This window comes from Amblyomma americanum, chromosome 2 (assembly GCF_052857255.1).
Source record: "Amblyomma americanum isolate KBUSLIRL-KWMA chromosome 2, ASM5285725v1, whole genome shotgun sequence".
Lineage (NCBI taxonomy): Eukaryota > Metazoa > Arthropoda > Arachnida > Ixodida > Ixodidae > Amblyomma > Amblyomma americanum.
The window spans coordinates 145,224,361-145,251,637 of NC_135498.1; the positions used below are offsets into that span (position 1 = coordinate 145,224,361).

The 27,277-nt window shown below is 45.1% G+C and overlaps 1 protein-coding gene across 1 annotated transcript; it reads left to right on the top strand.

Annotated features, from left to right (window-relative positions):
• The first annotated feature begins 4,726 nt into the window (after nt 1-4,726).
• Nucleotides 4,727-27,277, top strand: LOC144121860 (glutathione S-transferase 1-like). Its single transcript, XM_077655277.1, has 5 exons — nt 4,727-4,921; nt 7,467-7,525; nt 18,151-18,292; nt 21,698-21,868; nt 27,007-27,277. Exons 1-5 carry the CDS (start codon nt 4,781-4,783, stop codon nt 27,142-27,144), a joined length of 651 nt encoding a protein of 216 aa, XP_077511403.1. The 5' UTR covers nt 4,727-4,780; the 3' UTR covers nt 27,145-27,277.

Below are 27,277 nucleotides of genomic sequence, written 5' to 3' on the forward strand. Positions count from 1 at the left end.
ATTTTGCCAAGAAGTCTACAGCAGCATTTTGTAAAATACCACAGTGACCTGGAATCTAAACGAAGCGCGCCTATTTGTTGTTGTTGTTTTCCACACAACACCTTTTCCACCAATCAAGGGCGATAGCCCAATTTCGTCTTCATCATCGTGCCCATGGTTTTTGAACGTAGTTATATGATCCATCCTGTCAATTATTCGAACAAATTTTTTTCTCACACAAGAACATAACTCGTCATTGTTTACTCATTGTGGCTCTTCCTAAACTTCAATGACGAAGCCGGGAAAACAATAATGCCTAATAAGCTTGTAATTCACATTTAAAATACAGAATAGCAAGGCGTCGTGAGAAGACCCCGCACGCGGGTGAAAGCATAAGAGCGGTAGCTCTACTCCTCCCATGCAAAACCTCAAGGCCATGAGGCTCCGAAGAATGGCGTTCAAGAGGTAGAGCGGGGGGGGGGGGGGGGGCTGTGACGTCATACTATATAACTCCGCGCGGTTCGGCGCCGCTGCGACTCGCGCGGCCGAGGGCATTTAAGGCGCGTTGTCACTTGGAAGTTCGACGGCGAGAGCGAGCGGAATCCGCTGCCGCGGCAGAGATTCCGTCCAAATACCCAGCGGAGAGCCCGATTGGTCCAGGACCGATTTTGACCACCGGGAAAAATTCCATCGATTCTCATTCAGGTTCGTCTGGAGAAGCAGCGGCGTGTTCAAAAGGAAGCAGGTAGCGGACGTTGCCATGACTCCGCTTGGAGCTTCCGTTCTGTAAATTAGGTTCAGCCCGTTTGAACCCGACCCAATTTTGTCCAAAAATTATCACCTTCAGCTTTCCAGTTTAAATGACAAGAAAGATATACTCGAAGGGCCCTGTTCGTTGTACAAAACTCTATTTGCATATCTTCTTAGTTGAGCATGCAGCTCCGTGTAAGCGGTTAATTTCTTCCAAAAATATTACAGCCTTTCGCTTTGCAGGATTTATGTTTAATTTATTAATGTTTGAACGCGCTTAAAATGTATTAAGCAGTGCATTACACTTCAGTAATAACTCACTAAGTTTAGGGCTTGAAACGAGTATTGGTCTGTCGTAAGCATACCTTTTCAAAGGCAACGAAAGTGTCTGTACTTAATTGTAATTTACGTACACATTAAATGGAAGGATGTGGCAGTGCCATTTCCATCATTCTTTGACAAAAATATGGAATTTTGGAAAATGGCAAGGCACTGTTCTGGAAGCATTGAATGTAATCGTTCCTTCTCCCGATTCGTAGCAAATACCTTACTTTTGATGTTTTGAGCAGTTAACACTGCCATAGAAAACCAATTTCGAACGCTTTTGACCATAGCAACAACGTTAACAGCAAAAAAACGCACACTTGCCGACCTGAGATCAGCGTATATAATGATTGTTTTTGTGAAATCTTAACACATACGAGAAGGTGGGGTTCATTAAAATGGTTTTAAAGAGTATGTAAAAAAGATGTAACATAATAAAAACATAAAAATATCTTAAATCGACAGTTTTTACAAACTACGGAAAGAAAAGCAGAAATTATTATCTAACTGAAATTTTTAATCAACTTACTGAAACATTGTGTGACATAGAATCAAGCAGTAAAATGATGAAAAATTGAGAAAATGGTGTTCAACTACGTTGCGTAATGTATAAGATATCGTATTTGCTGAATTGGAAACTGTATTTTTCATTTTGCGTTAAAGTTTTTTTCTTTGTGCTTTAGTCATTGCATGATGCTTCTTATCCTCCTCTAAATGTGTTTCACGTTTGCCTGGTCAACTTACAAGCACTATGTGCATAGAACGACCAGAAGACTTTTGTGTAACAATTAGTGGGAATGAATTGTGATTTTATTTGATAAACTCTTCCCCGCCGAAAAATTCTTTTGTTCGGAACTGCTGGGGATGACTTCCTATTGCGTCAACGCTATTGATATGCAAATGGGCTGAGAAAATATTTTTCCAAATTATCGATTGCCTTAAGCTTTCGAAGTATTTTTAAGCAATGCAAGTGAATTTACTACGAATTCCTGACACCTGCAGTTTGTTAAAGAAAATCGTGTGATTTACGCAATAAATGGCCTTTCTAAAATCAAGAAAAAGTCACGAAGTAAATATTATTGTTCAATATGAATTCTTTAGTAGGTAATATATCTGTGTCAGTAGATTTACCAGGTCTGAAGCCAGCTTTCAGATTAGATATAATTTTTTACCACAAACCTCAGTGACAAATAAAAATGTAATCGTTTTCAGTTTTTCGAGAATACGGGGAGCACGGAATTACGTTTTAAATTTGGTGGTATTTTTCTGTCAGCTCCTTTAGTGCTTAGATACATCTGGCGTTTTCATTGTACTGGGGAAAACCCCACATTCAAATCCAAAATTTTACATAGCAGTAAGTATTGCCGAAATTAATCGTAAGTCGTACTTTGATACTTTTATCTCCATAGCGCTGATATGTAATGCTTTGTTGTTGTTTATCCCTATTTACACGTTATAAACTTCATTAGCAGTAGGCTAAAAAGTATACTCCCGCAGTCCACTGCCGGATAAAATAATCTACCACTGCTCTACCTGCCATACTGATGCCACTTACTTGTATAGTTTTCGTAACAAACGCAGTCCCGTGACATCTTAGGGTGTTGTTTACTGGATTGCGAGCAATATCAACCACACTTAACGTGCGCCGGTAAAGTTTTGCTGATAATATAATGTTATACGTCTCCGTCGGTCGCAGTTTCATCAGTCTCTTAACTTTTTTTAAAGGATGGAGCGCTTCTGTGGGTGTTGGAAGAGCTGGCGCTGTCGTTTTCTTCCTTTCACCAAGCAAGGTGATAAGATTCACACCTACCAGTAGGACGAGTTCTTGATAAGTAATTTTTTTTATTTTTAGTTTCTCTTCGTCTCGGGATACAAAGAAGACGGCTTTTATTGCCAAATCAGCTATGCATATCACTTATTAGTGACTCAGCACGAATGCTTTCCTGTGAGGAGAACTCACTGACAGGTGTTTTTTGCCGCTTATCGGTATTAGGGTCCGGCGACTATGTTGCTTCATGAGAATCTTGTCCTGACTAACTCTGCCCTCTTAATATACGGCATATAACTTGAGACTTGGAAAGAAGTAGGAGGGCGGGGGGGGGGGGGGAGGTGTAGCGATATCTTTGTTCCTCCTTCGGCGCAAAAGTAAACCGAAGGCATTCGACACGAGTTCAGCGTTATTGGTTTTTTTTCTCATGAGCACCGAGTCGCACCTTATATACTTATACACTGTGGTTGCAGTTTGTAAGGACAAACTGCAAAGCGTACATGTGCAAGCACGGCTGCGTGAACGAATTAATCGCACGTGAAAAAGGAACAGTGTGTAGTGCCCTTCCAAACCCTATTGCAGCCCCTGATGAAACAAAGGAATGTGAAGACAGAAATACTCAGAGTACTTGTTTATTACAGCCTCCCGAATTCTTGAGAGGTAAGCGATTAGTGCAGTAGAACAATGTTTAGGACCAAATTTGTGCTAGAATAACTCCGACCGCCGTTCAACTGCAGCAGGTAAACTCTTGGTCACAGAACTTCAGACCCAGGCCACAAGGTTTCCTTGTGAGCAGTTAGTGCACGCATTACGGCATATCTGCAGTTCACCAACCTCAGGAGCGGACGGAAAACTCACTTGCTCACTCATTAGACCATTTCCTGCGTAAAGGTTGTCTACTTTCTGGACTAGATGAGTCAGAATCAGACCCTCTCTCCTGTTAAGTTGCGACCGAGAAAGGAAAAGATTGGTAGGGGTTTAACGTAGTTAAACCTACTAGTGCGAAAGCAGGTGTTCATTATTCAATATGAGTGGACACTTAAGCTCCCCTATAAGGGTATGACGCGATATATTAAGTGGGTTAACGATCATGCATGCAGGATGTGCCATTCTGTAGTTAACATGCATAGATGGCGGCGAGTCTTCATGGCACGATGAGCGCAGTACCGGCACGCTTAAAAGATGCGCCGCTGCACCGGCTGGCGGCTGTTTCTGTCACAGCCATAGTAGGGATTGTGGGACACATTTTACTCTTCCCGAGCAACCTCTCGCGCATCCGGCACGACGCTGCTCTCAAACTTACCCGAACTTACCCAAGTAACTTCGGTAAGCTCGGGTAGCAACTCGCGTTGCTAAGCAACGCCACAAGATCGTACGTACGGTGAAAAGATTCTTGGTCGGTGCTGGTGACCGTTTTGACACTAATACCAGCGTTATCGCGATGCGTCACTTGGCACAAGAATAGACCCGAAGCTGGTGCCTCTAACTGTGGAAGGCAACTCACTCACATCGCTTTCCATCACATTGCATACTAGCCGGCAGTTTCGAGTGCATTGAGGGTGAGGAAATCTTGCATACGAGGAAGTAGGGATAGCCTGAAGTGAAGCGTCTATAATGCGATTACACTTGTCCACCTTCGGACCTGATATTGGCGTATGTACACCTCTCTTTCTCCTGCCACAGACAAAGAGATAGCATTGTAATATTCCCTTTGCTAAACTTCTCCGTGGGCGGGCACCATCTTTCTGATAAGGTCTTATGGTCGCAACCATTTTCACCGGAGTGTTCAAGTGCTATTGTCATTAAAACCATTGTTCATGCTCACCGGCAACGCCCCCGCCGTGTTTTTCCGAGAGACTTGACCAATCCAGTGGTTTCACCCTTTTAAAAGGGAAGGTGTTCTACAGTCGCTCTCATTCCTTCTTGAGTATCACTCAAAGAAGCGTCGCTGCCGCCGCCATGAGCATCACACTGTACAACCTCCACGGAAGCCCACCCTGCGGATTCATTCAGGCCCTTGCTCAGCTACTGGGCATCGTGCTGAACGTCAAGGATCTTAACTTTGCAGAGAGGGAGCACTTCAGCCCTGAATATCTCAAGGTACGTTCCTGAACTGTTGCATTCATGCCAAAAAACAGCATTTGTTTTCTTGTTTTGTGTGTGTTTGTGTGCGCGCGTGCGTTCGTGCGTGTGTGTGTGTGTGCGTGTTCGTGCGTGCGTGCGTGTTTCAGTGTTTCAGTTAGTTCTCCTGGTTACGCCAACATTTCTTTGCTTCAATGTTAACCCTTCAATTGCAAATAAAACGTACCTTCTGTTTTCCTCCCAATAGTCATCTTGATTACAAAATAAAAGTTAAAATTAAATATCGAGTTCCTAAAATTTAACTGGAAGTCTCTTTCTTAGAAACCCTGCTGCTCCGCGAATGAGGACGCCATTCCACTCCGACACGCCACAACGCTGCACACGTCGAGATTGCGACTGCTTTATGAATATCCATGTTTAAAAAATGCAACCGAGATGCCGCTTGTTAAAACTGCGTTCGACCAGTTGTTGGATTCTTATGCAAAGCCCCTTATTGAGCTTGGCCTCCATACTTTAGCCTTACATTCATTGAAAGTTGAAACCTCTCGTCCACACACCACGTTCGACATTACTTTCAATCGGCCTTGTGTTTAGTCGGTCGCTTGAAGGCAGATGCATATTAAAGCAACTCTATAGCATCTCTCTTTATAAATACTTTGACCGATTTCTTTTTTCAGGCTTTTAAGTTATAATAATTTCAGTTGGAAATGATAGTTGCTAGGTTTCCAAAAATCGGCTGTGTCCTGCAAAATGTCCAGTGTCGAGAAAATTATGCAGTTTCGCAAGCACCGAGCAAAATGAAAATGAAAGCTACTGATCACTCGAACGTACGCTCCATGTGTTGACTGTACTGTCACGGTTGCTGATAAGTGCATGAAGGTAGTTTAATGGCTGCTAAAAGGCAGACGAATACGTTATCGTTGCTTTGACCGCCATGGCAAAAAGTGCACGCTATGTCCCTCACATTGTTGCGAGCCCTCATTTTGTTGAGAAGAATGGGATACTATTTCATTGTGCTCGCACTAGATAGCAGAAGGTGGAATATGACTTGATGAGAGCAAACTTTATAAGGGACCAAGCTTTCTTCTTGCTGCAGTGCATGAACTTCCTTTGTCCAGCAACGTCATTATATTACAGCCAGCGTAAAGCGTGAATAGATTTACTCTATACAATTCCTAGTTACCTGTGCTTTATATAACACTTTTTCTTCACTTTCTGGTTTGTTTTCGTTTATGGGGTTTAACGTGTCAATGCAACTCAGGCTATGAGGGACGCCGTAGTGAAGGGCTCCGGAAATTTCGACCACCTGGGGTTCTTTAACGTGCACTGACATTGCACAGTACACGGGCCTCTAGAATTTCGCCTCCATCGAAATTCGACCGCCGCGACCGGAATCGATTATCACTTTCTGCGTTTGCCTTATAAAATGAATGTGGATGAAGCCCAGGATACACGTATACTCTGAGTCCGAACAATGGAAAATCAAATATTTCATTGTCCAGCCTCAGGGTATAAGTCTATGCTGGAGTTCATCGGCATTCATATCATAAAATAAAACGCATAAAGCGATGAGAAATTCTCTATAAAAGACATATTACTTTGATTTTTCATTCTGGCTTCAACACATTTCATCATGCTGGGCTTCATCCGCATCGATGTTATAAAGCAAAACGCATAAAGGGATGAGAAATTTTCTATAAAGGACATATAACTATGAATCGTATGCAGTAAATATATTAACTCTTTATGCTGGCTTGTATATAAGGACGTAAAGCGAATGCTTTTGCACAAATGCAATGAGAGTAAAGAATCCTATGCTTCTTTTTTAGAGCTGGCACTTAGTCTTTTTTGCTTTATTTCTCTAGGATGAAGGGCTTGGCGGAAAATGGCAAAGGGTTGTTTGGCGAAGATGACACTCTTGTTTTATTGCTGTTTGCTGCAGCAACAACTCCTTTTAATTGTGTACTGGAATGGTATTCAAAACTAGTACCGCCTATGCAAAAGTTGCTAAAGCAATCAGGATCGCAGCGGAAATGCGGTCGCTCGTACATATCTGTGAACAGCTTCACGAGTATGTCCACGCACGCTGTAACCGGTAGCAAAACATGTACTTACCTCATATTTTTGCGCCAACTGATTTCGAATTGCAGCCACCACTGCGTCGCTGTGTGGCCTCGTACACGCTGTATATACGGCACTCACAACGGAGGCTCTTGTCCCGCTGACTCTCCCAATGAAATATGCGGAACGCCTGTAACAGCGAGCGTTGGATTTTTGCTGTGGAATGGATAGCCTCATACACAAACAAACGCAAGAAAAAAACAAAAAATTGGCCTGTAATAAGCATGTCTTACCGCAGGAATTAAAAGAAACTAGTTTTTAGTAAGGAGCGGCCTGTGCTCGCTACTTTCAAACGGTGTCATGTCATGGTTGCAAGAGCAAGCACGACCGTCCACGCGCCTGTAGCGCTTTCTCTTGATTTGATGCGCACCTACTGCACAGAATTGGTCCCTCACGCCACCTCCCGCTCCATTCTCACCTCGTGGACGCTTTCTGACCGCAGATTAACCCCTTCCACAAGGTACCTGCCATCGACGACGATGGGTTCATCCTGTACGAGAGGTAAGCGTATTTGTTGTAATTTTGGCTCTTTGTGTCTTTACTTGCTCCCCACAGGCAGCGCACTATTTTTCGAATTCGCAAAGGCAGCAGCAATATTTGCTGGTAAAACTGAGGCATACATTGGCTGGGGCTATGACAAAAAAAAAAGATATTAAGACCAGCTCACACGCGACTACACTGGCTTTATTTGAGAGGCCTCTGAGATTTATTGGGCGTAGAGAATTTGTTTATACTAGGAAGTTCAAGCGCCCTTGAAGGGGGTTGAGCGAAATGGGGCGTAAGGGGATAAAGACTACGGGCGAAAATACAACGCCCCAGCTTATAATATGCGCTAATACGCGCACTAAGTGAAAATAAGTTAACATAACACAACAAAAGAGTCAATTCCTTTACAGAAATAAATTTATCTACCATTTTTGAAAATGGGGCATGGAAACAAAGAGAGGATTTGATTTGAAGGAGTTTTTGTTGCCAACGCTCGAAAAACACAAAAGCATTCATTCCGAAAACAGCATGAGAAGAAATGAATCCCGGGAGAAAAAGAGCGTTTGCAGTGTCCGCGGAAAAACCTGTATCGAGTCGCAACCAAAAGGTTTGCATATTTCACCACGTCTAGTTTTTAGCACCTGATTATGAATCCTTCTTTTTAAATAAATACGACCCTGGGCAGGTTTTGAGGGCTTTGAAAGGATTCGCGCATGTCCAATGCGCTTTGGGATACGTCATTCGTGTGTGAAAATTTTCGTGTACGCTCGTTCATCATGTAAACAAAACTCCATTCAGTGCGTAACAAATAGGCTTCACGTGAGCGCACACTGAGCCGCCGCGGAGGCTTATTGGTTACGGTGCTCGGCTGCTGACCCGAAAGATGCGGGTTCGATCCCGGCCGCGGTGGTCACCTTTAGGCGAAATGCTAGAGGCCCGTGTACTGCGCGATTGTAGTGCACACTAAAGAACCTCGGGTGGTCGACATTATCCTCAGCATTTCACTACGGCATCCCTCATAGCCTGAGTCGGTTCGGGACGTTAAGCCCTGTAAAACCCGGCCAAATAAGTGAACGCTTGGGCCTCAGTTGTTTCGAAGGAGGTGTGTACTTTGTCACCCAGCATAATAATTATTCTGTTTATTACACGTGCTGCCAGCCTCATGCATAAACTTGGGTGGAGATGACAGAGAAACAATATTTAGAGCTCAACTTCAACTAATCGTACTGGAAGAAAACGGGAGGGGTGATAAAATATTGAAGCGGGTAGACGACGATGACAATGAGCCATTTAACGAGTGGAAGGTGACGAAGATGACAACGAAGTTCTGGCTGTGTTCGCGGTGCCGCTCGTAGCTGTTCCCTTCGCTTGTGTAAAAAACTGTAAATATATTCTTTCCCGCAACATAGTTGGCAGAGGGGCGGCTTTCTCTTACGCCTGCCGGCGACGGACCTTCGCAGCGGCCACCAGATGCCTTCGCTAACCATGACCATGACGCCTCCCAGCAAACATCATTACCAGCCACGCCATCGCCCGTTTTGTTTTCACCTGGGACATTTTCTGGCACCAACAACGTTGACGTCGACGACTTGATCCACAGATACGAACGCGTGAGTACATATAACCGCCGGGATCCGACCCTTATGCTCACAAATGCCACCTTCTATCTAAAAGACACCACCTGAGCCTGGTACGAAACTCCCGAAAATGATTTAACCAGCTGGGACGTCTGCAAGCAGAAACTGCGAGAACTGTTTGGACGGCCGCTCGGCCGAACACTTGCACTAAGAGGGACCTTGCATCCCGAGTTCACACTTCTACGGAATCCTATATCTTTCGTACATTTAGGACGTGTTCGCCCTCTGCCAAAAAGTTGACAATGGCATGCCCGAATCTGACACAGTGGGTCACGTGCTGAAGCGGATCGCCGATGATACCTGCAACTTGCTCGTCTACAAAGTCTGCCCTACAGTCGACGGCATTATTAAGGAATCTCGCCGCTTCGAGGAAGCTAAAAGCAGGCCTATTAGCCGGCCGTACACACGCCTTCTCAACACGCATTTATGTGACGGCGACAACCACTTGCCCACCATCTCTCTGGTACAAGCCCTCGTCCGTCAAGAGCTTGCTAACCTTGGTCTCCAGCACGTCCGCGCCCTATGTCCTTCACCACCTCCCGAAATCACTGCGATTACTCCTGGACGACTTTTGTACTTCACTCCACGTCGACGTAAGCCTAACGACTGGCGGACAACCGATGACAGGCCCATTTGTTTCCTTTGCCACCGCACTGGCCACATCTCCCGTCGCTCTCGTAATTATTGGTCCCGTCGTATCTCATACAGTCCTCTAAGCTTTCACCGCAACGACGAACAGCCCAGCCACTTCACGCCCCCTCATGCCCAGCACAGTGCTACCGTCGACGGCCAGGTTCCCCGCTCCAGCCGCTCCCCGTCCCCCCTGCGTCGGCAGTCTCGTTCGCACCAACGCCGTCGTTCCTCTCCTGGCCCCTATGGACGCCCGCAGGCGGAAAACTAGACATTGCAGTGTCGGGAGGTGCTGCTGCAGTACAGCTCCAGTCCCAAAATCCTCGCTTAGCCCTTCGCGCACACCGTAATTTGCTCGCCGTTCATGTCGATGGAGTGCCTGTGAGAGCCCTGATGTATACGGACGCGCACGTGTCTGTCATGAGTTCAACCCTACGACGCCGCCTCAGAAAAATACTGTCCCGTGCACCCACAGCCGTTCTCCGCGTTGCCGACCGACGGCGAAACGCCTCCTGTTGTTGGACTATGCACAGCCCGTGTGACCATATCCGGCGGCCATACATCCGTTCAATTCTCTGTTCTGGACCAGTGCCCTAATGAAGTCATTCCTTGCCTCGACTTCCTGTCTGAGAATTCAGCCCTCATCAACTGCGCCACCAGTTTTGTTCAGCATGACCATCTCCTAAATGGTGAGTCGCCGTCGCCAGTTGTACCTCGTCTTTGGGCTGTCGACTTCGTCCGTCTACCGCCTCAAGCCGCAACTTATGATTCTTTCTGATCTGTTCCCTCTGTCCCTGATGGTGATTACGTAGTCGTTCCGGAACTTGACGTCGCCCTCACGCGAAGCATTGTGCTTTCGCACACTGGCTTTACAATGTCGGCGAACCGAGCGTGCCTTCCGGTCCTGAACTTTGGCTAGTCCATATAACCGCTCTCACAAGGCATCTCACTCGCCACGCTGTGCCCTGCTACCGAATGTGGCATATCCGTGGTGGGCAGCTGCTTACCTTCCACTCATCAATGAGTGCAGCCGGATCAACATAGAAACCAAATGAAGACTACGCCGACATGATCGCTTTTGACCTACCGCCGATGCACGCTCACTATCTTAGCTGCCTCTTATCATCTTTTCGCGATCTCTTCGACTTTGATGCCCGTGTTTTGGCCCGTACCTCTGTGGTCACTAATCGCATAAAGACAGGTGATGCCGTTCCTCTCCAGAGACGACCGTACCGAGTATCCCGCGCTAAACGCACAGTCATAAATCAAGAGGTGGACAATATGCTCGCAAAAGACATCATCGGGCCCTCGTAAAGCTCTTGCGCTTCACCAGTCGTCGTGGTAAAAAAAAAAAGGGCGGCAGCTGGCGCTTCTGCGTTAATTACCGGCACTTCAACCGCATTACAAAAAAGGACATATAAACTCTCCCAAGGATCAATGATCCATTAGATTGCCTCCACGTCGCCAAATATTTCTATTCAATTGATCTTCAATCGCGGTACTGGAAAACTGCCGTTTATGAAAAGGACCGCGAAAAGACCGCCTTTGTGACGCCTGATGGCTTATAGCTGTTTAAAGTAATGCTGTTCGAAATCTGTAATGCGCCGGCTACCTTTGAACGAATGACGGACTCCCTTCTTCGCGGCTTTAAGTGGTCCACCTGCCTCGGTTACCTAGACGATTTTGGGGTTTTCTCTCCTACGTTTGCCACGCACCTCGAACGCCTCTACAGTATTCTGAGAGTTCCGTAACCTCGGACTCCAGCTGAACTCATCGGAATGCAAATTTTGTCGTCGCCAACTCACTATTCTCGGAGAACTTGACGTTTCTCGTGTACCCCCAGATCCAGTCAAAATCCAGCCGTGAATGACTTTCCTCTTTCAAGGTCATCGAAAGATATGCGCAGCCTTGCCGGCTTGTGCTTGTATTTTCGCCCTTTTATCAACGATTTCTCCTGCATCGCTTGCCCCCTCACCGACCTTCTTAAGAACGACACTCGCTTTATCTGGGGCCCTGCTCGAGAGAACTCATTTTCCTCTCTCGTTCATTTGCTGACTGCTCCGCCCATCTTAGCCCATTATGACCCGTCGTCTCCAATAGAGGTTCGCACCGACGCCTCCGGAAATGGGATCAGCGCCGAGCTAGCCCAAAGCCAACAGGGTCCAGATCGGGTCATCGCTTATGCCAGCCGGCTGCTTTCCGCCGCAGAGCAAAATTACTCCATTACTGAGCGCGAATGTTTCGCTCTTGTCTGGTGAGTAACTAAATTCAGACCCTACCTGTTCGGCCGTTAATTCACTGTTGTCACTGATCATCACGCTCTCTGTTGGCTGTCTTCACTAAAAGATCCCACCGGTCGCCTTGGTCGCTGGGCTTTGCGCCTACAAGGATATTCATACTCCGTCGTACACAAGTCAGGGCTTCATCACCGGGACGCTGACAGTTTATCGCAATAACCTTGAGAGCCACCTGACCTAGAAGACGCTGAGACCCTGCCCTTCCTCTTAGCTATCTCTGATCTCACCGATATCGCGAACGAACAGCGCCACGACTCATCTTTACGACCCATATTTGATGGGCTCCGCTCTGCAAACCTATCTCCGCCTCTGAAAGTTTATGTGCTCCAGAGTGCAATTTTGTATCGCCGCACCTACGCTCCGATGGTCCTGCGCTGCTGCTCGTCATACCCTAACGTCTACGCTCTTCTGTCCTCGGAGAATTCCAGAATCTTCCAACAGCCGGCCACATTGGCGTGTCCCGCACGTACGCTCGGGTGCGGCACCGCTTCTTTCGGCGTGGTCTGTATCGTTCCGTCAAGCGTCATGTTGCCACTTGCGACCTGTGTCAACGTCGGAAAAGAACCTCTACTATGTCTGGCAGTCTTCTACAACCCATCGACGCGCCTGTGGAACCTTTTCACAGTGTTGGCCTGGACCTTCTTGACCCTGTTACGACGTCCCTCTCCGGCAACAAGTGGCTCGTTGTCACAACTGATTACACGATTCGGTACGCCATCACGCGTGCTTCGCCTACCAGCTGCGATACCGATGTCGCGCCGATTTCCTTCTACAAGACGTCATTTTTCACCATGGCGCCCCTCCTGAAGTGTTCACCGACCTCGGTCCTTATTTTTTGTTCAGAGTAGTTAATGACATTCTTCGTTCGTATGACATGCAGCACCAGCTCGCGACAGCTTATCATCCACAAGCCAACGGGCTTGCGGAAGTGTTAAATGTTAAACCGCACGCTCACCGTAATGTTAGCAATGTACGTCTCGCCATACCACCGAGATTGGGACGCAGCCTTGCCTTGTGTGAAGTTTGCTTATGCCTCTTCATGACATGGCACAACAGGCTAATCTCCTTTCCACATTTAGTTTGTTAGGCAGCCCACCTTACCTTTGGACACACTCATACCGCCTTCTTCAGTCCCCACCACTGCTTATGCTCGGGACGCCATCGCCCAGGCAACGCTGGCGCGCTAAATAGCCCGTAGTCGGCTCCAAGCCTCTCAAGCTTTACCGAAGTCCGCCTACGACCGCCGTCATCGGGCAGTCGAATATAATCCAGGATCACTCGTCCTCCTCTGACGCCGTCTCGAAGCGTCGGTCCCTCCGAGAAGCTTCTTTCTCACTTCTGTGGCCTTTACCGTGTGGTGCGTCGTGTCACCGGCGTAAACTATTAATTTGCTCCTCTTGCGTCCTCGCCATCGTTCTCTGCCCACACCACCGGCATCGTCCACGTATGCCTTTTAAACCTTAACACGATGCTCATACGTCGCCACCCCAACGTCGAGACGGCGTTTCATCAGCCGGGGGCACTGAAGCGGGTAGACAACGACGACAGAGAGCGATTGAACGTGTGGAAGGAGACGAAGATGACAACGAAGTTCTGGCTGTTTTCTCGGTGCCGCTCGCAGCTGTTCCCTTCGCTGGTGTAAATAACTTTAATTGCTTTCCTTCCCGCAACAATATACGCGCATAACAGCAGAGTGAAATAAAAGAGTGAATTAAGCCTGGCTGGGATAGCGACATACGTTGTAAAGAAGAAAAACTCGCTGCTGGGTCAGTTGGTTCATTTTTTTTTCAGGTAACGAGTTTAGCGCAACAAATTCGTACACATAGAAAACTGAGGGCAAAGCGCCGCTGACAACAGATCAGCTGCAGCTAACGTCGAACGTGGTGTAAAGGACACAAAAGCAATACATAAAAAGAATGCCTCTAGCGCACTAACGCCCGACGTTGCATGTATGATACACAGCGCAAATATTGACTCATTTTAATTTCTTCCTACGCACTTCAACTGCTAGCATACTTCAAGTAACGCTTTTCTCCAACATATTTATCAACGCAAGCCCAAATTATAAGCTGCCCGGAATGTAGGAGGTCCGCGAAAAGACAAACTCATGCAAAAGCTAGCCCTTACGCAAAACAGCCTAAAAGTTGTGCGGTTGCAAAGCTGCATTCACCGATAATAGTGCAGTTTTTAATTTTTCGCTTTAGTTCTTGCATGCGTCTGCGTGTTAGCGGATAGTTTTGTAGACCTTAGGCACTCAGACATTACAAAAATTAGCTCAAATCAACTAATATGGAATTAATTTTCTTTTAATGGGTCTCGAAGCTTTTTTTACATTTTTGCTATCATGGAGCCGTTAGGTTAACAGTAAAGAGTCGATCAGACTCGTCTAGAGGGCCTGAGTGGTGTGTAGTTGAGCAACTTAAATGTTATCGCAGCTGCTTTGCCGGGGATAAGGCACTGGTGCCTGCGCGGTTCACAAGTCTATTAGGCTGCTAACCAACGCAATTATTATCAGTGAAAGTCAATACCTACTTCAGAATTTCGCTTTATATCCACCGGGCGGCACCGCTGTAGCGCTCTAGACAAGTGTGATCTACTCTGTACGTTGTGTAGGGCAAGTTCAAAGTAATTCATATTGGGGACCAGCGCAAACGGACAACGGACCTAGAAACGAGAATACAGCGCCCATGTCGTCTTCTCTTTCCTAGATCCGTTGTCCGTTTTGCGCTGGTCCGCAATATGAGCCGTTAATGATGAAGTCCTGGAAATTCATAACTTTTACCTTTTATGCATAGGAATTAATAGGCTAACTAGGTCACAGCTTAAAAGCAAGAGAGGGGAAAAAATGATCCTTTCATGGTAATGAAGATTATATTACACACGTAGGAAAGTGGCGACAAAACATGTAGAGAAGAGTGTGAGCTTGAACCGAAGAAGCGAAATAAAACGCCATAAAAGGAGTTGTAAAGATATAAAACTTTATATAGCCATCAGATATGGCTACTTGCATTGAAGTGCTCCGGTCTGCCTAGGTACCAAGCCAAGAACATGAGTTGTTTACCTTATCACAATCCCTCTAAAGAACGGACGTCGCTCTAGCGCATACAGTCCGAACCGAAACTAACACATCCCAAGCACTTTTTTTTAGTAAAGCAAGGTTCCTTTAGATCAGGGTCAGGACGGTGACTGCTGCTGTCTAGAACAAAGGTTTCATTGATAAGAGGCGTGCAAGGGCGGCGCTCGCGATGCTTTCAACGAGGCGGTAGGTGTGATCCCCTGTCACTCGACTGAGCATTCATTTTATAATCTAAAATGCACGTGTCTTTCAGCTGAAAGAAATGAACAGTCAGTCAAGTGGAGCGCGAGATCACATGGACCTCTTCATTGAAAAGATTGCTAGGACTGCCCGGGCATTACTGTTTTCCAGGAATTGGTCGTCATAGATAGGAGGTGCATCGGTCCTTACGGTGAACAAAGAGAGCTGCTCTTTATCAAAAAAAGGGGGTGTAGTTTCTTTAAAATTTTGTGTTAAGATAAAGAACGCATGTTCTATTGGCGTCAAATGAAATGGGAACAGCGGAGCGCGTGACCACGGGCCAAGTTGCGCCGTCTGTCATTCCTGATATTGGATAGGCACGCTTATCCGGTGTGCAACAGCTTTGGCTCTGGTTTCTTTGACGTTCATTTTCATGCTTTGCCACTGGAGTTCCACATTCATACTATCCACCGATCTCAACTTGGGGAGGGTGGCTTAGCTGGCATCGGCTGTAGCCCTCGTGGGTGAAGCGTTTGATTTTGTTTCTATCATCGCCCTGCTGTCAGAGTCTGGTTGAGATGCGAACAGTGAAAAAAACCGATCGGGTGGCGGTTGGTGTCCAACACTGCTGTTACTGAATCGTTTGTTTTTAGCACGCAGAGAGGAGAGCTTGATCGGCGTACCCCCAACAGAAATCTGGCGCTCCAGTGGCAACGCAAGAAAACCAACATTACAAAACAGACGCGAAACTATCGCAAACTTGAAGAGCGCGCCTATCCCTGATGATGACAGCGAAGTGGCGTAAAATGGACCTTTCGCCACGCGCTCCACTGTTCGCATTTATGATCACTTTTCGCATTTTGTTACGCTACGTACAATCGCTGTCAAAAGTACACGGCCCAAGCGGTCTGCTTGCCAGGCCTGTTGTATGCATAGTTGTGCATCCTCAGCGACCGCAGTCTCTCTGAAAAGGAGTGGCTTCGCGCCCTCAATACCCTCAAGCTTTGGCCTGCTAGATATGCTAGGGAGCTGCGCTCAAAAGATTAGAACAGAACTCATTCGGCTGTATACTCGCGGACGGGGACTGTTCATATACGTAGGATTATTTCAGTGCACATGGCCATATCTGAAAATTTGACGTGGTTTTATACCTTATAATTGGTTTTTGGGCGGGAAAGGAAATGGCGCAGTATCTGTCTCATATATCGTTGGACACCTGAACCGCGCCGTAAGTGAAGGGATAAAGGAGGGAGTGAAAGAAGAAAGGAAGAGAGAGGTGCCGTAGTGAAGGGCTCCGGAATAATTTCGACCAACTAGAGATCTTTAACGTGCACTGACATCGCACAGCACACGGGCGCCTTAGCGTTTTTCCTCCATAAAAACGCAACCGCCGCGGTCGGGTTCGAACCCCGGAACTTTGTATCCCTTTTAGTGCATCTTCTTTATCTTCGTGTTCACGCTCTCATGCAATAAACATGGTTCTTTACTCGTTCGCCACACGTACATATTTTTTTTGGTGCCCTTCAATGCGTCACCTTTCGGTTTTGTCTCTTTTGGGCTCCTCCCTAAGTCAAACGTGTTCCTTTTTATAAACTCTTTAGCCGCCGTGGTGGCTCGGTGGTTATGGTGCTCGGCTGCTAGTAGGAAAGACGAGGGTTCGATTCGAGCCGCGGCGGTCATATTTTGATAGATGAGAAATACTGAAGACCCGCGTAGTGTGAAATGACAATGCAGCTTACAGAACCCCATGAAGGCGAAATTTTCTGCAGCCCTCCACAACAGTGTCACTTACAGCCTGAGTCGCTGCAGGACGTTGAACCCTATAAACCAAAACAACAATGTCAATGCTTTTATTGCCTTTAGAATGTGTGTGATATTTACTGCCGCAGAAAAGCATTGTTGCTGTCCGCCAGCTTATCATAAATGGATTTTAATAAAAAAATCAATTGTCAGCAGTTTCTTGTACTCTGCGTCTGATCGGAACGTCTTACGTCGAGCTAAGTTGTTCGTACCGGAAAATATTTCTGGTAAAAGTATGTTACAGCAAGGTAAGACTATGCTTTGCAAAAATTTTGTCTGAAACCACAGTTTTTTGCATATGGACACCGCTGCCACGTACCTGAAAGCGTGATTGAGGTGTCCACAGACCCAGGGAGCCAGTTATGCGCATCTTGATATTTTTCGCTGTCACTGCCAATCAACGCAATGCACGCAGGCGGCTTATGCTCCAGTGCAGCGTTTCTGCAGCAATGTTCCCAAAGCCAACGCTGTCGCTCTAGTGCCGGGCTTCTACCACAACAGTTCTCCACGCCAACGCATGCATGTGGTGCACATCTCACTGCCACAAGAACTACATAGTTCAAAGAGTGAACATTAGTTTTATAGTAGTATTAGTTGATGTAGAAGTCGATGTGCAATGCACAGGGCGAGACTGTGTTGCAGTTTACACAGGGCGTGTTCGGCTGCGGCGGTAGCCTATTGCTCTCGCAAAGTGGCCAGGGAAGCTATTCTGATCGATCTGCTGCGGTTTAGAATCCTAGTACCGGATATTTATTTATTTATTTCAATTCACCCCTTTAGCTTCGCACAAACACCGCAAGTGTAGAAACACTGCAAGATCTCCCTCAGGGTTTACACATCGGAAAAGTGCTTTTGCACAAATAAAAAAAATTGTTCTTGAGGCAACTTATTAATGGTGGGCGTCTAGAGATGGGTATAGGATAATTTCAACACAGGTGCAAAATTTTTGGCAGGAACGTCGCCAAAGTCAGACTGTTCTACGTCACATTCATAACGCTTCCTTTTATTTTCGCTGCACAGCTCTGCCATCGCCTATTACTTGCTGCGAAAGTATGCGCCCGAGTCTGAGCTGTATCCCGCCAACATCACCACCCGTGCCCGAATCGACCAGACTCTTGCCGTCCTATCCAGCAACCTGCATCCTCAGTCGGCTGTTTTCTACGTGAGTGTTCTCTCAGCAACTCTTGACACATCATTTGTTTGCAACTGCGCTGATTTTCTTATAAGATATTGAAAACATCTGAAACCCTGGTTCGCTTCTCAATGATATATGCGAACTGGAAAAGTAGAATATTTAAAAACTGGTCGTTTGAAGGGTTAGCACAATGAAGGGACCTTTTTGATATCATTAGTATTTTTTTTTACTTTTTTGCACGGATGCGCGGAGCACGCCGCCATCGAGAATATACCCGTACGCACATAAAGGGTGGCCAGGTGCTAGGCGCTGCAGCTGCGTAGGGTGAAAGTATGCTTTAGGTGTACAAGTGCTCTTTGCCTTTATGAACATCCTTGAAGTTGTACAAGTGAGCTACTCGAGGGTTCCATAAAGAACAGCTTCACGCTTAACACGTGCTGCTCCGACGGCGACTTACGCCACCAGATTTTGAAATTTATATGGTCGTAGGTGAGCTGTAAGATTCAGTGACATCAAATGGTGGTTTTCTCAATGGAGTACAATAGTATGGCGAATCTATGCGTGTTAAGGGTGCGTATATAGCGCCTGATCACAGTTTCCTTCTATGTTGAACGTTAATGCCGTAGTACCGTGGCTTGACTCATTCCAATGAATTTCCAGCCTGTTTGTGTTGCTCTGGCATGCTAGCATGGTCTTATTAGCACACTGTACCATTGTGGTGCTGTGCTCGGGCGTTTTCTAAAGCAAGGGTGCCTTAAAAGAAATTTTAACTTTAAATATATTCTGAAAAAAAATGAACGCGAGCATTTTCCGGGCAATAGAAATGCGTCACCACAAGGGGTGCAAGTGTACAAGTCACTTAGAAAAGAAGGAGCCCTTAAGGGTGAAACTTGCTTTGAAATGTACGCTACCAGGATGCTGAAAGGTTTTCTTTTGTCGTTACTTTTGGAGGTAAGTGGTACGATGTGAAAAACCGCAGGCCTTACTCAGCACGATTTCCTTGAGTTTGCATTTTTGCCTTGGTCCTCTCAGCTGTAGAGGTTCCAAGTACGATTTCAAACTTGTGGGCACTTAACTCAACTGAAGAGTAGATTGCGAGAGCATTTGAGGAACCCATTGCTGCTTGTTCCATGTTTATGTGCCATTCCTTTTGCGGTTCAAGGAATGTTCCGCAAGAGAATAAGAATATGGGTATTTTTAAGGCGGATACTTGGGCAAGCTGGTACATCTTAAAACGGAAAAGCAGCGGAGAAACAGAGGAAGAGGAAAGGAGACGTCGGCACAACCCTTTGTCGGCAAAACGCTTTTTCGGTACAATGCTTTGTGCCATCGTGTTCGGTCTTCGTCCTCTGTTTCTCCGCTGCTTTTCTGTCTTTATTATGGGTATTCGTCTCCAGGCGAAACTAAGCATCGGTTCTACCTGGTTTTTCCTGTTAATTTTTCGTGCTTCACTTTTATCTCTTATTTTCTTGCTCTTTCTGCCTTCTCTTTCTTTCTTCTCTCTCTTGTTTCTTCCGTGGGCAGGTTATGAGGACGTCACCAGGTAACGTAACCTCTCTCTACTAGTAATTCCCAGCTGCCGCGGTGGGCAGGTCCCTCACAGTACGATTGCCGGATTGCCACCTGCCGCGGTGGTCATGGTGTGATGACGTCACAAGGTGTCCTTACCTCTCAAGACGGTCGGACTGTGGCCACCTGTTACGGTGGGCAGGTCGTGTTAACGCCAAAGATTACGTGACCTTCTCGACCAATCTGATAATTTCGTGACACACGCTGCTATTTACTCATAATGTGGGCTCCAATGCTATCACATTAATAGATAGTCATGTGTTTAAAGAGCACAAAACACGAGCAGCTGCTCGTTGTGAATAGCTATTGAACAACTTCACGGGTGTTTTGTGCGACTGTGATAATATTGGAAAGACAAACCAAAAGCTAAAGTTATTCAGCCTCTAGTATACTTTGCTTGATAAAGGATATGTCCGGTCTTCACCAAAAGTGCTGCTGTTCCGCCGCGTTTAAGCCAATTTCTGCCTGTCCTTGCAGAATTATAGAGAACAAAAGAAATTTAAGCTCGTAGCTATTGACCCATGTTTGTATAGAAGCCGAATCAACTTATTTCAAAGAAGGAAAGTCTTTATCAGAGGTTTTATTCTCGCGATGTTTATGCTGTTCAAAAGATTGACGCACAAAAATGCCCAACCCGCATCTGAAAGAAACGTGACACGATTAAATTTTTAATCCTGGAATTATCGGTGCCAGGTTCGAATACTGGTCGTATGTTAATATACTCGTCTTCAGCTTTACAAAAAGGCGCTTTCATAAGTTCTGTGATTATTTCCGGCATCTCACAAGCGTATTCGCTAATGCTCCGACCAGTGTTCACAAAGCAGAAGGCGGTGAAAGCCATTGCCATTTTATCTTGCTTAGAGAATGAATTAATTTATACCTGAGCTAGCACTCTTTCTTTACGCTATAATTCTTGAAACTGTCCCAGAGAGAACGCATTCAGAGTGCGAAGAAACGAACCTTGGGCCTTAAGTTGTCCATTTTTCCTTGTCCATTTTGCGTCGATTCGGATTTCTATACCCGTAGCGTTCAGGCGGCTGTGGGAAGCGACGTGGTCATTGGGTGGTTGGTGACCGGACCTTACCACTGGCTGAAATTTAATCCAATATGCAGCCAAGGTGAGGGTAATTCCGGCGCTCTGTGAGCAGCATCCGAACAGACGTGACTACTTGCTGCCATCGGCTGCATTGGCTACGATATGCATCCAATTTCAGCCAATGATGAGGTCCGGTCGCTAACCACTCAATGGCCGTTTTGCTTGCCACAGAGGCTTCAGAGCCATGGGATTATCTGAGCAACCATTGACGGAGGACCGAATGGACGCGAAATGTACAATGAAAAATGCACAGCTTATAGAATACGGCCCCTGTTCCCCTTTACTTCTTTTCTTGTCCCAGCCAAACTTGCTTTTAAGGTGCAGTGACTACTCAAATTCACCTCACATGTCTGTGGAGGTGCATTTGCTAACATGATGGCGTATGTGGCAAAGGGTTCTTGCAAAAAACACAAGCGACAATTGAGGCGTACGAATCTCATTGACATTCCCGGATGACTCGCTTGACAGACAACAATAAGAAACAGGTAGTCGCATTACCCATATTAGCTACATCCATGGCTTTATCACGTTGATGTCGTCTTTTCATAATACCCCATTCGAGGAAAGCACCAGGATCGCTGGTTTCATGAAAAAATAAAGAGATATGCTGTAAAATTTTCAAACATGCACTGCTTGCTCTGGGGACTCGCAGCCTTCCATAGGCCGTTATTCGCAAAGTTCGATCCCTTGCTGCGCAATCAGGTAGCCCTTGTGGAAATATTGGCGCGCTACGGTCAACTCACCACTGCATTCTGTTTTCCATACAGCGTCCCCGCCACTACTTCAAGACGAAGCCAAGCGCCGAAGAGGTGGCCGCATTTGAACAGAACGTTATTAAGGGCTTCGAGCATCTCCTTGGCGACGGAAAGTTTGCGGTCGGTGACACGCTCACTATCGCCGACCTAAGCCTCGTCTCCCATCTGACTCTCGCTCTCGAGGTAGGCCTCGTGCGAGAGTTTCCCATGTTTCCTTTCCAGGGAAGAGTGCTTCCCGTTTGGATGAAAATTTATATTTACTGTGTCTTAACCATATCGCTGATTGCCTGAGTACGGTTTTCGCTGCAAATTGTACTCTTTTTTTCTGTGTGGTTTATTTTTTCAGGCGATGTTTTTTGGCAAAGAGAAGGCAACAGAAATGTTTTTGGTCACATAAACTTTCGACATTACCTTGTAATCTGTGCCAGAAATTTGACAGAAACGAGTGTTTGGTTTTGTTGCTACCTCTGAACGTCTATCCTTTGCAATTCAATTTCTGATGTTTCGTGTGATTATCTCGTTTCATTTTTTATTCGTGCGCTTGGTTTTATTTCATGCTTGGATTTGATTTTACATATTTTGTTCTTCGTATTTGTGTTTACTTTCCAGCTAGGACGTATGCCTCCCAATAGGTGAATTCGCCTCCACGTTCTTGTAGTTTGAAGTTTATTCATTCTTAAACCGGTAACAAACGCGCAATAAAGCGGGAGGTAAAGGCGTAGTCTGACAGGGGCTCCTGCCCTATCGAGTAGTGACGGCAGACACGGTACAATTTAAAACAAAACTTGCAAGCATTTACCATACATCTTGTACAGACAGCAAACGTTGAAAGTGAACAAAAATGAAACTGTAAAAAACACTAACAACATTTAAAATACACCAAATATACGTCGCACACGTTTAAACAGAAAGTCAAACCATTGTGTTCCAACAAAGCAACATAAGGAGAATTATAAAGTTAATTATTTATTATTTTACTCTTCAGCTGGAATCTTCTGAGTGACTTCTTCGAAATACGTGCCCTGAAATCGATCCCGTTTTCGAGGTTATTTGAAAATAGGGGGACTTGGTAGTTTAAGTGTTGAGTGCCATAGTATGTACGTATGCGAGGTGATCTAAGTGTTTCTTTTCGTAAGCAGTATCGACTTTCTGTCTTAGGCCCGACGTTATCCTATAGCTTATTTTTTATCTCTGGTGCAAGCTTGCAATAGTATATCTGACTAGCTTTAAGGATTTCATGTTTTAAGATGAGGGGTTTAGTTGTTAAATCTTGCGGTCTACCCCTGTAGCTTTCAAACATTCTTAAAATTTTTTTCTGTAGTATGGTTAACCGGGTATAATTTCCTTTACACATAGTACCCCATACTAGGCTGTAATATGATAGTCGGGAATAAAATAACTTGTAGTGCAATGTTTTCTTCAACCAGAGAGGTATCAAGTTAGTTAACCAACAAAGACACCCAATAACCATACTTAATTCTGCACTTAGCTTATCTACATGCGTGTTCCAAGTTAGATCGGTCACAAACCACACGTCCAAAAATTTCGGCGTCGCTATTTGTTCTATTTTAATATTATTAAATATTATAGTAGTGGTTGTTACAACAGGTTTATTAACTGGAGAAAAAATTATATATTTGGTTTCACTTATATTTACTTGTAGCATATTTGTATGCAACCATGCTGAAAGTGTATTCAAATATTCATTAACTGTACATTCTAGATTTAGAAGCGAAGTAGACGCAGAAAATACATTAGCTTCATCTGCGTACATAATCAGACGATGGGAATCAGGTATATAGAGAAGTCATTTATATAAAGATTAAATAAAATTGCACCGAGTATAGACCCTAGTGAGACAGCACTGATAACTTTAAGTTTGGGCGATACATCATTGTTGAATTTTACACACTGGTACCTATTAGCGAAATAATTCCGCATAAAATCTAGTGCACCACCCCGTATTGCAGAATTACTAAGTTTGGTTAATAATTTTTCATGGTTAACGAAACCAAAAGCTTTATGTAGGTCATGAAATACTTCAAGTGGAACAACTGATTTTCAATATTTTGCAGTATTTCACGTTTGGTATTTAGTAAATTTTCCTCGGTAGATTTGTTTTTGCGGAAACCATATTGATTAGCAGATATAACGTTATACTTCTCAATGAAACTTGTTAGACGCTTGCTTATTACAATCTCAAATACTTTGGACAAATCTGGCAGAACAGAAATCGGCCTGTAGTTATTTATAGCGGGCTCACCACATCCTTTGCTAACAGGGCACACACGGGCAATCTTAAGCTCGTCGAGAAATATACTAGTTTACAACATGCGGTTAATAATGTAGGTTAAGGGCAGGCTCAAAATGTCAGCTACATGTTCCAATGGATGTGCCTAATATCATCAAAGCCAGTCGCTGTTTCGTTCTTCAGATTTTTAATCATGTTTTCTATTTCTGTTTCTGTCACCAGAGACATGACTATTGAGTTTGAAGTGCTAGGTTTTTCCAGTCGTAGCACATTGTCAAGCACATGACATTGTGATGGGATATACGTTCCAGAACATAAGAGATTCCTATTCATTTCTGCTGCTGCAAAATATTGTGGTATACTTGTATTAGCAGGGGGACTATTGGTATTAGGATTGCGAATAGGTTTATGCCTAAGAGCTTGCCAAATTTTTTTAGGGTAATTGCGAATACGGGCAAACGATTTTTCATAGTATTCTATCTTTGCTTTCTTCAGTTCACCATTCAGTTGATTTCGGAATTTCTTGAATTCAAGAAGCTTTTCCTGGTCACGGCTGGACAGAAATGTGTGAAATATTTTGTTCCCCTTCTCAATTTTTTTTGTACAGGACTTTCGTAACCCAAGGTTTCATTTTCTTGCTTTGTTTCTTTCAAACTCTGAGCTGAAAGGATCTATCATATCAGTTTTTTAACTTGTTTGCAAATAAGATATAAGCGTTGTTGGCGTCTGCTTCATTAAAATTAAATTCCCAATTGATATCAATTAGGAGAGACCGAAAGAAATCTAAAGACATCATGTTAATTTTTCGGTAGGATATAGACTCAGGATTTTTTTAGCGGTTATGCCTAACAGAAGGAAGAAAACAAAACACAGGGAGATGATGAATCGGCTTTATCTGATTTGAAGTACTTTTAGCTTTTCGGCAATATTAATAAGGTAAGATGCCACCTTGATCGAGTCCTCTCTGGGACTGGAGTATATATATATATAAAAATCACTAAACTTGGCCCTAAGCGGATGTCGGAGAGAAGCGTTTACTTGGTGTATGTATGTATGCTGTACTCTTTTTACTTTTCTCTGACTGCGGCTCACAAAAAAGCCTGTGTTGTTTGGGAAATTCTCACCCAACAAAAGGCTGTAGCACATCCACTAAAAATCTTCGTGATTGTCTACACGTCCCGGACGTTAATCGAGAAATGACGACCAAGTAAGCCCGCGCCGTACTTTAAGCGCATTTCTCACTTCTCGATAGACGTGTTCCAAGCGAGTGAAAGTGAAAGTACACCTGACGATTCCAATGCCTTCGAGAACCTGAAGGCGATTTTATAACATCCTATCGCCGCCAAGCATTTCTGGGGTTGTCAAATTTTTGCCCCACTCGGCTATCAACCGCCAAGTGGCGCTTTTAATCCGTGGTCATAGGGTATAAGCGTTGTTGGCGTCTGCTTCATTAATAACAAATTCCCAATTGATATCAATTAGGAGAGACCGAAAGAAATCTAAAGACATCAATGTTAGAAATTAAACAACGTGGCGTAGGGAGGATAGCTTTGGGAGCACATGGCAATACACCAAATTAGAGGGTACAGGGAAATATGGGATGGGCGTCGTTCGAGAGCAGAGAAGCTAGCAGTAAGATAGCATTTGAGAAGCGATTGAGAAAAACGGGGGAAAATCAGTGGGCTAGGAAAGTTTTCAGATACCTGTATATAAGGAATGTTGATACGAAATGGAGAAAGCGAACCAGAAAATTGACAAGCAAATATCTGGACAGCAATATGGGGGAAAATCAGCAATTATCGGTTAAGAAAAAGGTTAAAGAAACAGAGAGAGCTTTGTGGAAAACAGGGATGCTGGCGAAATCAGCACTGGGAACAAACAGGGTTTTTAAGCAGGAAAATGCCAAAGAAAATATGTATGATAATCGTAGGGGAAGCTCTTTGTTGTTTGAGGCCAGGACGGGAGTTTTGCGGACTAAGACATATAGAGTCAGGTACCACGAGATAGACACGTTGTGCGTTGCGTGTGGAGAGGAGGAGGAAACGGCCGAAGACGATACTTTTCTGCAAAGGGCTTCACCCTACAGTGGAAAGCAGCGGGGCTTATTTATCCAGGGCATTGGGGTTTAAGAACAGTGAAGGGAAAGTAGATTTTTAGCGGGTAGAAATAACCAAACGAAGGTTATCTGATTGGTGGCTAAAATCAAGAGAAGAGTAAAATTTCATAAGTCGTGGCTAGGTGGCTTGAGTCACCGCCCGATTTAAAGGGTTCAGCCGTATCCATCCATCCATCCATCCATCCATCCGTCCGTCCGTCCGTCCGTCCGTCCGTCCGTCCGTCCGTCCGTCCGTCCGTCCGTCCGTCCGTCCGTCCGTCCGTCCGTCCATCCATCCATCCATCCATCCATCCATCCATCCATCCATCCATCCATCCATCCATCCATCCATCCATCCATCCATCCATCCATCCATCCATCCATCCATCCATCCATCCATCCATCCATCCCTCCATCCATCCATTCATCCGTTACCGCCTTTACTGGTAGGAACAGCTGATGTGTTGCCGCAGTACTACAATTTTTGTTTTTTCACAAAAAGAAAGATTCTTTCTTAGCACACGTTTCGGTCCTGTAGGAGTGATTTCCTCCATGCTTTGTGTGCGTCTATTGTTTTCCTTTGCGAACATTGCTTTTTTCAGAGATGGCATTACGATTTTTCTTTCCGGTTATAGGCTACCTCTCCAGAGAGCTATTCTGATGCGCAAAGCATTTTTAAACTTTCATTCAACCTTTCATTCTAAACATTTTAACCGTGCCAATTAACTCTCTTCATTGACAGCAGTTTCAGCTCTTGAAACATCCATTACGAGATTATGCTTAAGAGCGCGCCACAGATACTTCTTCGCATATGTGAGAAAACTAAACTAACTCGTCCATGGCTCGAACTAAATCCTGCAAATCCAGGTCCTCTGGCCCTGCTGACAAATCTCTGCTGCACACCAATTCAGAACACTACCTGTCGTGCATTCATCTTAAATCTTCCATGTTGCTCTCGATTCTGTTCATTTTCAGATTGACGTTGTCGACGAGGCCAAGTTTTCGAAGCTTTTCAGCTACTACGAGCGCGTCAAGTCCGACATTTCTTGCTTTGAGAAGGTCTTCAAGCCTGTGACCAGCCATATTAAGCAAATATGGGCTAGTCTCGGTTGAACACGGGTGCCAAGAGAACTCTCACCGCAGAAGCTAACCGTCATATACATTCCAACTGTAAACTCGCTGGTGGTATGAGTTCTTCTGTTTAAGTATTTTTAAGGAGCGCCAAGCAATAAATACCTCATCAATT